The 13,655-nt window shown below is 48.5% G+C and overlaps 1 protein-coding gene across 5 annotated transcripts; it reads left to right on the top strand.

Annotated features, from left to right (window-relative positions):
* The first annotated feature begins 1,257 nt into the window (after nt 1-1,257).
* On the top strand, nt 1,258-13,403 carry ZNF488 (zinc finger protein 488). 5 transcript variants are annotated; one of them, XM_077350934.1, is made up of 4 exons: nt 1,258-1,429; nt 5,651-5,873; nt 7,860-8,091; nt 12,209-13,403. In XM_077350934.1, the coding sequence occupies exons 2-4, from the start codon at nt 5,658-5,660 to the stop codon at nt 13,354-13,356; spliced, it is 1,596 nt and encodes a 531-aa protein (XP_077207049.1). In that variant the 5' UTR covers nt 1,258-1,429; nt 5,651-5,657; the 3' UTR covers nt 13,357-13,403. The 5 variants fall into 5 exon arrangements, with proteins under 5 accessions (XP_077207049.1, XP_077207048.1, XP_077207052.1 ...); XM_077350933.1 differs by lacking the exon at nt 1,258-1,429 and adding an exon at nt 1,533-4,261; XM_077350937.1 differs by lacking the exon at nt 1,258-1,429 and adding an exon at nt 7,670-7,749 and having other exon boundaries at nt 5,713-5,873.
* The last annotated feature ends 252 nt before the right edge of the window (nt 13,404-13,655 follow it).

The raw sequence follows: 13,655 nt of genomic DNA, 5'->3' as shown, positions 1-13,655 counted from the left end.
AGCCTGTCTGAATGCAGAAGAATTCATGCAGTGTGTGAGTTTGGTATTCAAGAAAGGTCCCCGCCCCACCACTCGATCCACTCTCCCTCTGCCATTGGCCTTCCGGAGACTGCCACGAGGTTCCACTCTGCGTTTGGGTCCCAGGCAAGCCCCACGATTAGACCTCCCAAGCATTCCTGATAGCAAAACAGACCAAAAAGGCTATGCAGAAGCTGCATGCACAAACACCATGTGGGCCAACGGCTGTCGGGAAGAAGAGCAGAGCTGCCACAGATGTTGCAGCAGACAGGTGAGGATGCACCAGTGAGAGCAAGTGGGAAACAGGCTCAGGAAGGGAAAAGTGGGAAACTGAGGCTCTCTGTCTTACTTTCTCATGTGTATTCCCCATCTTTCTGTAATGGCTGGGGTTTTCTGCTCTAAATTCTTCTGAACTGGTTGCTCCTAGCACTGTGGACTATTGAATCAGAGCACTAGTCCTTCAAGGTCAGGCTGGCAGCAGCTCTCCAAGGTCTCAAGCAGAGACTTTTTAAAGTGGTGGTGTTAGGGACTGAACTAGGGAAAGGGTAAAGCAGTCCCTTCCTCTGCTCCCTCCCAGCCAGATTGTTGCCTTTACAGGCAACATTTAACCTAGAGGTCAGATTCAAAAGGCCTCCAATGAGGTAGACAAAGGTTGTTGCTGTCACATCTGGGGGGCATCCCATGCAAACCCACCCCCATCCGAGATGATGGGTAGATAGAAATGACTGCTTGCTTGGGCATAAAGCAAGAGTGACCAGATCAAAACATTCTTCAAGGTTTCAGGTGGCCTCCTCACTGGACCTGGGCTCTGACTCCCGGGCCAATTAGCCCTGGTTCATGATCTAAAAGTCTGGCTGTCCAATATGGTTGCCAATTTCCGGGTGGGGCCTGGAGATCTCCCAGAACTGTAACTGATTTCCTGACTATAGATCTTATAGCAGCCATTGTGGCAGCAATGGCTGTGTTGGTGGGTGGACTGGATGGCCTTGTAGCCTACTGAGGTCCCTCCCTAGCCCCATCGCCCTTTCCCGGAATGACAATCCTCTGGAGTGGGGCTTGGCCAGGCTGCCCAGGCTTTGGAGGCGAAATTTCCAATTCGGCGGCCCTCCTCGGCTGTGCCTTGGCAAGCAGAGCCTCGAGCCAGAGGCAGGCAACGCTCCGCAGAGCGGACGCGGGCGGGCGGGCGGGCGGCGCCGGGGGCGGGCGGGCGGGCGGGCGGGCGGGCGGGGGCGCGCCTGGCCGCTCCGCCCCCGTGGGGACATTCCGGCTGGCCTGATGCCGCGGCGGGGTGGCCGAGGGGAGCGAGGAGGAAGGAGCTCGGGCCGCCAGCCAGCCAGCCAGCCTGCCTGCCTCTCGCCCCGTCGGCCGCGGCGCGGGCCACTCGTAGGCAGTACAGCCGGACGGCGCGCAGGTAAGGCGCGGCCGCGGGGCCGTCGGGGGCTCGCCGGGGCAAGCCTCCTTTGGGCGGGTCGGGCAGGGGCCTGTGCGGGGGCAAGGGCAGCGTTCGCCGGCCGAGCCGCTCCGTCGATTCTTTGCTGGGGATGGAACGGAAGGGCAGCCGTCGCAGTCGCACTCTGCCGCCCAGCAGCGCGCACACGGAGCCCACTTTGCTGCTCTCGAGGCATCTTTGACTGCACGGAACGGCAAGATGCACTTGCAGACGCTAGCACAATGGACTGATCTGGAATTGGGGGGAGACAGAAAAGTGCCCTGCTTGAAGAAGTCAGATTACTTATTTTGTAGCCTTCAAATTGTGACCGGCTTATGGCAGCCCTGACGGCTTTTCAAGGCAAGATACGTTCAGTGGTGGTTTGCCTTTGCCTGCTTCTGGGCAGCGACCCCGAACCATCCAAATCCTGTCCAGGGCTGGCCTTGCCCACTTTCTGAGATCGGGCTAAATTCCGCAGTATTAACGTTTATTTTTGTCCTGCTGTCTCAATGTATAAAATTGCTTTAAAATTTGGTTTCGTGATTATACATGGAAATTAATAAAACAGTTTTACAATTCTGGCAATGAAGTGTTACCCCTCCAAGTTTGTTTAGAACCTGGCCTCACTGTGTATTTTAGAACTGAGGAAGTTCTGCCATTCTGCCAATATTTTGTTGTGTGTAAGCTGATGGGGAGTAGATAACGCAATTAAATCTATCCTTACAAGATGTGTCTCTAAACCGCCCCCCGCCCCCCCAAACAGCTTTAAAAATGTGTATACATCATGCATGTTGCAGCTGTTTGCAATTTCAGAGTTACTGGGCAGATTTGGGAGGGTTGAATTAATTAAGTCTTCTGTAAACCACGGGGTAGTTCTGCATATTGAGTGACCAGTTTTCTCTCCCTGTGCTTGCTGTTTAGCTGTTGGTTGCAAATGCGTAATTAAAATTGCATCTGTCCAGGCAACGTTTCTGTTTTTAAAAATTATATTTATTACTTCTTGACCAGGTATATAATAAAGATATATTGGGAAAAATGTCTTCAACAGTACTTAGAAAGTGATATATAACAAGCAGTTGACATCAGGAGAATAAAATCAAGTGTTTTTTTTTTTGGGGGGGGGGTAATTTTCTTATTAATATTTTTAATATAAATTTAATACATTTATTTCTTCTTCTTTTGCCTGGCAAATTTGTTTTAATTCACCCTAGTTTAGCAGAGCTCTCATTGGTCATAAGAGGGCTTAGTCTTAATACATTCAGATAAGTCAAAATTATGGTGCTATTTCCTTGGCTAAAAAGCTTTGTCTATTTTGTGTGTCTTTTGCCACCCATTACTAGATAGCAGTGTGGTGTTGACTATGCATTATGTCCTCAACAAGCTTCATTTACAGTCTTGGAACACATGGTGAGGCAGTGGAGGGGGTGGGTCAAACCTGTCAAGAGGAAATAAGCCATGGCTACCTTTCTTGAATCAATGTATCTTTTGGGGGGTATTTTTCTTTTCCTATTGTCCTCAACTTTTTGTAGCGTTACTGGCTTTATCCAATGAATCAGGTTCTCCTTTTATATCACGCATATTGCACCCTCAGGTGGCACCTGCTTTTAAGCATGCAACAAGAAGGGTGAAATGTGAAAAACACTGCACAATTTTGTTTTATACTATATTTAACTCTTGGTAGGTTTAATAAAAGGCATGGTAGTTATCCTAATAAATGTTAAAGTCTTAGCAATGTCTAGTGACCTTACTGGAGAAAAATTATGATCCCGAGAAACCATATGCCAGATGTCAAACTATAAAGACATTCTGAATTTCTTCTCTGGGGATTCATTCTGAACCATTGCAGCATTGTATCAGATTGGTTGTTAGCAGGAAAAATGATCAATGCCCCCCAATTAGTCTTCTGGATGCATTCCTGTATACCCTTACATGAGAGTAAGCAGTACTAAAAATACTGACTTCTGAGCAGACATGCTGCGTATGTCTACTAATGATGAATTGGACTAATGAGATCTGAAAAGGTGCCCAACTTTCAAGGACAAATGAAATTGTTGAATTAATTTGTGGTAGTAGCAGAAGCAGGGTTTGGAATTTAATTGGAAACCACATCTTAAGAATTTAAGATTTACAAAGCAAAATCTGTTCAAGATCTATAGCCCCAAAGATATCAAGCTGGCCTCAACCAGGGCCAAGGCCTTTTCAGACTGGAATATCCCCCCTGGTGAAATTGGGACCCTGCAGGACTTTGGACAGTTCAGCAGGGCCTCCAAAACAGAGCTGTTACACCAGGCCTACAACGGCATTGGAATTCTGGCCTTCATGTTCAAAACACCAATCAAATCTGCATCAAATTCTAAACCTAGGCTTACATCCCTGATATAAGAAGGAGGTGATTTATGGTTCTATTATGGATTTTAATGTTACAATGATTTTAAAGTATTATTTTATTGTTTTAAATATGTTGTTATGTGTGCTGAGTCTCTGAGGAACAGTGGGCAATAAATTGTTGTCGTCGTCATCATTATTATTATAAGATCTGGATGAAAAAGTTTGTGTGTGTTTTAAGTGCTGTGAAGTGTCTTCCAACTCATGGTACCCTTGTGCATGAATTACCTAAAAATGGCCTCTCATTAACAAGCCTGCTCAGGTCTTGCTGACTGAGGGTTCTTTGGTTTTGTCCATTCCTCTCATCCTGGGCGTTCCTCTTTTCCTGCTGCCTTCAGCTCTCCCCGGCATCAGTGTCTTCTTGGGAAGAAAGAGGAGAGCAAAATATGAATCATGATAACAGCCTTGCACCTGTAAGACTAGAATGAGGTGACTGACCTTTTGTTTATGGTGCTTGTATCTCATCAGAAAATAAAGCTAGGAATCTCCATACTGGCCACTGACTTCAGGAGGATTGAGGGTGTTATGGGGCCCAAAATGAGGGGAACTGGAACATCCTGGGGAACATTATTGTAAGAAGCTGCTACTCTCCATGCCTGTTTGCATTGGTCCTAAGGTTTTTTGTGGCAGGCATAACAAATTAGAAAACCACGTTGTAAGTCTTAAAAATGGCCACCAGCTTCAGCATGATTGGAGCTCAGAGGACCAAAAATGAAGGGATTTGGAACAACTGGGTCCAAATCAGCTTCATGATATCTCTCTAATGGAAGGAAAGGTTTCCACATGAGAAGCCAGGAAGGTGCAGGCACTACTGATAGAGCGGGTGGAAAATATCCCTCAGTTACAAAACAAAGAGGTCTTAACAACTTCCAGGCCTGTGTGGTGTACTGGTTAGAGGGTCTGATTAGGACAGGCCCTCTCAGCGTGCCCTGGTACTTCACTTCCTGGCACCTCAAAGCCTGAAAAATATTTCAGCTGTACCTCCTTGGTCAAAAGACTGAAAAAGGATGCTTTAACCACTACACTATACTGTCTCTCTAAAAAAATATTCTCACTTTTCCAGCCCCCCTATTCAGGCACAGGGGAAATATGAAATATACTGTTCCTCTGTACCTTAGTCCTCTGCTTGCTGGCGGCCAAATTCAGGACTATGAGGTGATTGGGAGAAACTGCAGAGCTGAAGTATAAACTTAAATCGAATTGAAGAAACATAATGGGGAATTCAGGAATTTTACAAAAATAAAATGAGCCAGTATTCATACACAGCTTTGGTGTTCAAGGAGTGTTCCCTCCAGCTGATGCATGAGTGTGTAGGTTTGGACTGGGGACCTCCCAGTTAGGGGTACTAACTCCAGGTTTGAAAAATTCCTGTTGCTTTTGGGGGTAGAGCCTGGGGAGGGGGAGGATATCAGAGGGACTCATAGAATCATAGAATAGTAGAGTTGGAAGGGACCTCATGGGTCATCTAGTCCAACCCCCTGCACTATGCAGGACACTCACATCCCATTCGCTCATCTACTGTACCCTGCCACCCCTTTGAACCTTCACAGAATCAGCCTCTCCGTCAGATGGCTATCCAGCCTCTGTTTAAAAATCTCCAAAGATGGAGAACCCACCACCTCCCGAGGAAGCCTTTTCAACCCTCTAAAGCAGCCATTTCCCCCTGGGGAGTTGATTTCTGCTGTCTAGAGATCACTTGTAATTTGTGGAGCACTCTAGGCCACCCATAAAAGCATAAAAATATATTATGAAATGTGCCAGACAATTATGAGGAGAACTCACTTCTGCTCATCCTCTGTCATCCTTTACTCCTTGCAGGTTGGTGATGGAACTTCCACTTTTGCCGAAGAGTGTCTGGTTGAGCGATAACTGGTTTCTGCACCAGCCCTTTCCTGATGCCCTGGTCACAGTTCACACGACACAAGAAATCACCAAGGAAACCATTTTGGGGCCCTGCCTGCTCCAGGATACCAAGCTGGACACGGTGGCTTTCATTGCGCTGAAGTGCTCAGAGAAGAGGAATGTTCATTATATTGTTAAGGTATAGGGATGGGCAAGAGAGCGTTAAGGTCTCCCTGCACAGTGGGGGTGACTGCAAGGAGACACTATGGTCAACTCGGGGTTGCTGGTTATATCCAGGCATTACCAGTGGACTTCAGACCGCAGTGATCCATTTCCCTGGAGAAAATGACTGCTTTGGAGGGTGGACATTTTGATGTTATACCATGCTGATGGACAAGAATGGGGCCTATGTTGGACCTGGGCTGTGAGGCTGAAGAAGAGTTGGGCTATCCAAGCCTAGCTCCTCCCCACCCTAACCCAACATACAGTGACCTGGGCTGAATCTGCACGGAGGTTGTTTTTTTTTCTTTTCTGATTTCGATCCTGCTGAATTCAGATAGATTTGAACCCAAGTCTTTGTACTCCCCCCCCACTGACTTGAAAGAGAAACCAATCTGCATGAGCCTGCCTACGTGCGAGTGGGCAGGGGGGGGGCAAGATGAGCAGAGATGAGGACCCAGAATTAAGAGAACTGCCTCCCTGATCTCTCAGCCTCTCCTACTTCACAGGGAATGAATCTGCAAGTGGGCGGGAGGACAGGAGGGCAGGTGGGAGGGGAGCTGAGACGAGCAGAGATGAGACAGCAGCAGCCTCTCACAGAATGAGGCAAATCTCTGCTGCGAGAAGTGTGGATTGTGGAGCACAGTCACATTAAACCTTTAAAAAATAAAATAAATCTTGCAATCAGGAATTAGGAATTATTTGAACTGGCGCCCAGCCAACCAGGGACAGACTTCCTTGTTACACCATTGGAGCCATGGGGCAGCAACAAGTTATTTCGGGGAAAAGCAGAGAGCTGCATGCTTATTCATGGCAATTTTTCAAATATTGACAGTTAAAACCACTCCAGGATATTGTGGGGAAAAGGTAAGGTCACTCCAGATCAATCATGCTTGTAGATGGCATGCTATGTAAATTGCATGCTATGTAGATGGCAGGGACTGAATCGACCTGGGATTGCAATAAAAGCTCCATGCAGATTCAGCCCTGGAAGCCCCAGGTGGCTGAGGTTTTTTTGTGGTTGTTTAAGAATGTGGTATTGCTACTAACACAATACTGCATTCTTGAACAAACAAAAAAGTCCCACACGGTCCTGCAGCATGAGGGAACCTCATGTCCCCTCTCGCTCCTGTGCGGGAGCCAAATTCAGGGTGGATAAGGTACAGCGGACCAAATGTTCCCCCATGCAGGTGTAGGAAGAGGTAAAGCAACCTGACCTGGCTCAAACAGCAGGCTGCAGCCCAGCATGGAGCCTTCCATGCAGTAAATGTCCCAGTGAGGAACTGTTGGTCCACAACCCACAACCCAATGTGTCTCCAGTACTGTAATTCAGGACACAGAAATGAGAACCCTGCCCTCTTTGGGGGAGATTTTATTTAAAATTGGGGCTGCATGCACTGTGATGTAACTTTGGGGGAAATCCAGACATGACATCGGGTAGTTCTAGGAATCTACAGTTTTACCATAGAGCTTCCAGCTATTCCTAGCACTTCCGACTGTTCCTACAGCTGGCCGACGTCAGATTTCTCCCAGCATAAATAACATTGTGTCGCTCCCATGTCCCTGACCCTGAAGTTCCTGCCAGTTGCCACACATGACCTGGCAATACTACCTCAATGTGATCTTGAGACAGAAGCCATGAACTAAATCTAGTTTGTGGAAGAACACTCGCTGTTATAATGGCTATAGTCCCCAACATGGCAGGGCTCACCCAGAGCAGATATGGCCAGGTGAGATGCCTCTCAAGTGTATTCATACCCTGCCTTTCTTCCCCAGATTACATCGGTCTCCTCTCCTCCATTTTATCCTCACAACAACCTTGTGAGGTGGGTCAGGCTGAGAGTGGCTGGCCTGAGGTAATCCTGAGAGCTTCCATGGCAGAGCGCAGATTGGATTCTACATTTCCTGGATTCTCCTCCAACACTTCAGCTGCTACATCAGGCTGCCTCTGCTTTCTGTCTAACAGGTAGATGTCATGGCAGTGCCAAGCCCTGGTGGATTTCCTTGGATGAGGCTGGTCCAGGCTGCAGCCAACAAGAAACAGCAGAACCTTGAAGCTTACTTAAGCCATGGCCAGCTGTACTATCGGCCCACGAGGTCCATATTCAGGAATGAGGAACTCCTGGTTTGGTACAATGAGGAACTTTCCCAACTTCTGGGGTTTGGAGAGATCCAAGCCGGCAGGCAGCTCCAGAGCGGTGAGTGTGGACAGCTGGACCAGTGAGGGTTGCCAACTCCAGGTTCGGCAATTCGTGAAGATTTGAGGTGGGCAGGATTTGGGGAAGCAGCTATTTTCTCCTGGGGAACTGATTTTCCTCATCTGGAGACCAGCTGTCATTACAAGAAATCTCCAGGCCCAAGGCTCCAGGCCCTGAGAGGTGACTGGCAGCTTGGAAAGGAGAGAGCGGGTTTGCCAGTCTTTGCCATCTCATGAGATCTCACCTGAGCTTGCCACTTCCCAGCCCTTTCTGTCTGGGGCAGACATGGCTTCTCTTTGGAAGCTGGCAGTTGTATGTGTCCAGGGAATCTGAAGGGATGGCACCACATGGGATTGCCAGCTGGAACGCCCAAAGCCAAGATTCCCATGGCACAGCAGAAAGTGGTCCGGTCTCATTGACATCAGTCAAGTTATGTTTGAATGAGTTTGTTCTCACTTGTGCTTAAACTGGGTTGTGAGTAAGTGTGCACACTGGTCAGTTAAGCTAGGACTCTGATGTTCCTTTTTTTCAATAGGCTTGTAAACATCTCCCTGCACCCTGTGTGAAGCTGCTGTTGTGAAGCTAGCAGATACCAAGATGCTGAAAAGCTGCAGTCAAGGGAGTATCTTTGAAGAAGAATTGGTTGTTATATTCTGCTTTTCACTTCCCAAAGGAGTCTCAAAGTGGCTTACATTCACCTTCCCTTCTAATCCCCACTGAGAGAGCTTGGGCAGTACTGCTCAGTCAGAACAGCATTATCAGGTCTGCAACGTTATCTGTCTGTCTGTCTGTCTGTCTGTCTGTCTGTCTGTCTGTCTGTCTGTCTGTCTGTCTGTCTGTCTGTCTATCTATCTATCTATCTATCTATCTATCTATCTATCTATCTATCTATCTATTTACCTCCCTCCCCTGAAGGCTCAGGGCGGTTTACAGGGAACAGGAAATAGGTACAGATAACATAATGCAGTGGTCCCCAAACTGCGGGCCGCGGCCCGCCGCCGGGCCACAAAGGCCATGGCGCCGGGCCGCGGCTCCCTCTCCCCGCCCCCCCTCCGCAGTAAAAAACTTCCCAGGCCGCAAGCTTGCGGCCCGGGAAGCTTCTTACTGCGGGAGGGCGGGGAGAGGGAATCAGGGCCGGGCTGCGCCTGTGCAGGCCACGCCCGCGCGGCCTGATCTGCGGACGCGGCCCGCGAGTGCGGCCCGATCCGCGGGCGCGGCTCGCGGGCGCGGCCCGATCCGCGGGTGCGGCTCGCGGGCGCGGCTCATTGCGCGGGCACGGCCCGCAGGCACGGCCCGAAGCATGGGCGTTGCCCGCGCGGGCGCGGTCCCCGCGGGTGCAGCCCGATGCCCTGCCGGTCCCCAGCCTAATAAAAGTTGGGGACCACTGACATAATGCACAGGTACATTATGAGAACTAAGGGCTTTCCTTCTGCTGTACTGTCAGGAGGCCCTTCATCTCAAATGCCAACTTTTCAGGTATTTTCTTGTTGAATACTTATCTAGGCTTGCCAGAAAGCTCTGTTGCATGCCGACATTCTGCACACAGTACTCCAGGTGTGGTCTGACCAGTGCCATATACAATGGGACTATGACATCTTGTGATTTTGATGTGATGCCCCTGTTGATACAGCCCAAAATGGCATTTGCCTTTTTTACCGCTGCATCACACTGCCTGCTCATGTTTAGTTTACAATCCACAAGTACTCCAAGGTCTCGTTCACACACAGTGTTACCTAGAATTGTATCCCCCATCCAGTAGGCATGCTTTTCAGTTTTCTGACCCAGATGCAGAACTTTACACTTATCTTTATTAAATTGCATCATGTTCTCATTTGCCCATTTTTCCATTGTGTTCAGATCTCGTTGAACTCTGTCTCTATCTTCTGGAGTATTTGCCAGTCCTCCCAATTTGGTGTCATCTGCAAACTTGATGAGTAGTCCCTCCACCCCCTCATCTAGATCATTAATAAATATGTTACAAAGTACCGGGCCAAGCACTGAGCCCTGAGGTACTGTACTGTGCTCACCTCTCTCCAGTCTGATGAAACACCATTGACAACAACTCTTTGAGTGCGGTTCTCTAACCAATGCCATATCCACCTGACTATCTGAAAATCCGGATTGCAGTCTTTCAACTTATCCATCAGAACATCATGGGGAACCTTGTCAAAAGCTTTACTAAAATCCAAGTAAACGACATCAACCGAATTTCCCCGATCCAGCAAACCTGTTACTTGGTCAAAAAAGGAAACCAGGTTGGTCTGGCAAGACCTGTTGGAGACAAATCCATGCTGACTTCCTTGGAACACCAAATTGTCCTCCAGATGTTTGCAGATTGCTCCCTTTAATATCTTCTCCATTATCTTCCCCACAACAGAGGTCAGACTCACTGGTCTGTAGTTTCCCGGGTCATCCTTCCTCCCTTTTTTGAAGATCAGAATAACGTTTGCTCTCTCACAGTCCTCTGGGACATCTCCAGTCCTTAAAGTGGTCCCGAAGATGATGGACAAGGGCTGTGCAAGTTCTCTGGAAAGTTCTTTGAGCACTCTCGGGTGCATTTCATCCGGCCCAGGGGATTTGAACTCATCCAATGCAGCTAAATGCCTCTCGACAATCTCTCTATCCATGTTAACCTGCCACCCAGACACTATCCTTTGGCTACTGCCATCTGTAGATGTGCCTAAACCCTTTGACCTGTGAGAAAAAATCAGATGTAAAATAGGCACTAAGCCTTTCTGCTTTCTCTGCATCTTCCGTTAGAGTTTGTCCATCCGCACCCAACAATGGGCCTATTGCCTCCTTACTTTACGTTTGCTCCTCACATAACTGAAAAATCTTTTCTTGTTACAATGGGCTTCCCTGGCCAATCTTAGCTCACTCTCAGCTTTGGCCTTTCTGACGACTGATCTACAGTGCCTAGTAACCTGTAGTAGTTTCCTCCTCTTTAGAGCTCTGTCCTTCCCTCCATTTCCTGAACATTTTCCTTTTCTTTCTTAGTTCCTCTTGAAGTTATCTGTTCATCCAAATGAAAAGCCTTGTCTGAGCAGCCTGGAGCCTCCACCCTAGACACTGCCAAGCAACTGATACTAAGGCTCAGCTACTTCGCAGGGTCTTTAAACTCTCTCCCTATATTCCCTTTCTAAAGCTACACTCTCCACAGCTTCAGAAAAGTAGGGGAGTGCAGAATCTGGAGCAGCAGCAGCAGTAGAAGAGTTGGTTCTTATATGCCACTTTTCTCTACTCAAAGGAGTCTAAAAGCAGCTTACAGTCACCTTCCCCTTTCTCTCCCCACAACAGACATCCTGTGAGGGAGGTGAGGCTGAGAGAGCCCTGATATTACTGAAGAAGAAGAGTTGGTTCTTATATGCCGCTTTTCTCTACCCAAAGGAGTCTCAAAGCGGCTTCCAATCCCCTTCCCTTTCCTCTCCCCACAACATACATCCTGAGAGCGAGGTGAGGCTGAGAGAGCCCTAATATCACTGCTCGGTCAGAACAGTTTTATCAGTGCCGTGGCGAGCCCAAGGTCACCCAGCTGGCTGCATGTGGGGGAGTGCAGAATTGAACCTGGCTCACCAGATTAGGAGTCCGCACTCCTAACCACTACACCAAGCAAGAATCATGGTTGGCCCTGAGTAGGGGATATTCCACCAATAGGAGAAAGTTTCATCAGCAGTTTCATCAGCAGTTGCTGTGCAGATCCCCTGGACTTCCTTTTTCCTACTGGTGGACTATCTGAAGGAGTTGTCTCCACTACAGCTTGTATTTGACATATATATCTGTTGTAATGAATTGTTAGCTTTTGACTTTGTTGTTCACTGCCCCCAGATCGTGCGTTATACAAATTAAACTATAAATGAATGAATGAGTGAATGAATGAACGAATTAATCAAAACAGTAATAATATCAATAATTACTTTCACAACCATGTGCAGGATACTTCCTTTCTATTCTTGCCACAGTCCTTCCGGATGTTACTGCTGTGGCTGAGAGAAAGAGACTGCCTTGCTAGGTCTCTACTATGCAGGAGATCAAGTCCCCTGTTTCCCTCATCACTAGCAGAACACCCCACTGGGACTTGGATCAGTGACCTTTAACCAGTTTTCACCTTCCTTCTTAGAGCTGTGTTGTCCGAGCTGCAAGCAAGTTTTCCATTGGGAGCATGCCTACCTCTCACATGTCCGCTTCTTCTGCTGCCCAGAGAACAGCGCCCAGCTCCGGAGAAGCCTCTGTACTCCAAAGGTCATGAAAAGAAGATCAGCAGAGCAGCCCACAAACTTCCACAATTTGGCCAGGGACCTTGAGGACAAAATGGCTGCTTGGAAAGATGGTGCCAGTCACTTGGGTGGGGAGAGGAGAGCAAATTCCAGTGAAACAGAAAGCAGCCAAGGCAAGAAGATGGTTCTGCTGGAGAAGACAAATTGCCTCTATCAAGAACACCATGGTGGGGGCAGGGAGGGTAACCTGGGACAGCAGTCATCAGGAGGAGCTCTCTGGAAGTCCATTACAAGAAAACCTGCTTTCCTTAAGAAGGATGCTCTGAAGGACACTGCCTTCACTGAAGTGAAGCAAACAAAAGAGAAGGTGAAAACCGGGGAGGAGCATGAGCCACAGCAGAGGGCTGCAGCAACTCCCTCCAGCAAAGAGCAGGCCTTGAGCCTTCCCAGGCCAAGTTCCCCTGGAAGTGCCTTCTCATTGGTCTGGCCCACCAGAGTGGCTGGGGAACCAAAGAGTGCCTTCAGGAAGCCAGCCAAGCGCTTGCTGGACAGGAAGTCTGGGGCTGTTCCTCATGAGGAGAACAATCTGGCAAAAGGCCTGGGGGATCTGCCAGGATGCATCAGTGCCACTGATGTCATGCGCTATGGCAGCTTGTTCACTTCCAAGGTCTTTGTCAGTGATTTCAGTAGCTCTTCTTTGCTACAGAGTGGTCCTTTCTCTGGCCCTCCAGGTCTATGGCCCCGATTAACGGAAGGACAGCTCCTGACCCTACCCACCTCAGGCTCCCACTCTGCTTCTTTGACTCTCCTGCCCCCCACCTTTACCTCCTTTGGGGTGGCAGCCCAGAATTGGTGCGCCAAATGCAACCTCTCCTTCCGTATGACATCTGACCTTGTGTTCCACATGCGCTCCCACCACAAAAAGGAGAGCACATTCCCTGAGTCCCAAAGCAGCAGGAGGAGAGAGGACAAGCTGACCTGCCCTGTCTGCCAGGAATACTTTCGGGAGCGGCATCATTTGTCTCGGCACATGATGTCCCATAATTCGTAAAGTCTGCTGCAGCAAAATAAAACCAAATGGCAGGGGTGCTCGAAAGATGAATGGCATGTATTCCAATATGAGACAGAGTTCACTTCTTTGGATACTATAAAGTGGTCTTCCACATTTTCATAAGGGAAATTGTAGGGGGGCAGTGAAAACATGGTGTGAATCCTACCATAAATACATTTAGAGGTGATTCTCTGGGTAAACAACTGGAACAAATTAGGTTGTGGTGGATGATGTTGTCAATGGTGTTTCATCAGACTGGAGAGAGGTGAATAGCGGGGTACCTCAGGGCTCGGGGCTCG

The sequence above is a fragment of the Paroedura picta genome, chromosome 8 (genome assembly GCF_049243985.1).
Source record: "Paroedura picta isolate Pp20150507F chromosome 8, Ppicta_v3.0, whole genome shotgun sequence".
In the NCBI taxonomy this organism is placed as follows: domain Eukaryota; kingdom Metazoa; phylum Chordata; class Lepidosauria; order Squamata; family Gekkonidae; genus Paroedura; species Paroedura picta.
Note: the sequence above shows the minus strand (reverse complement) of the source record. Positions and strands in the feature narration are given on the sequence as shown.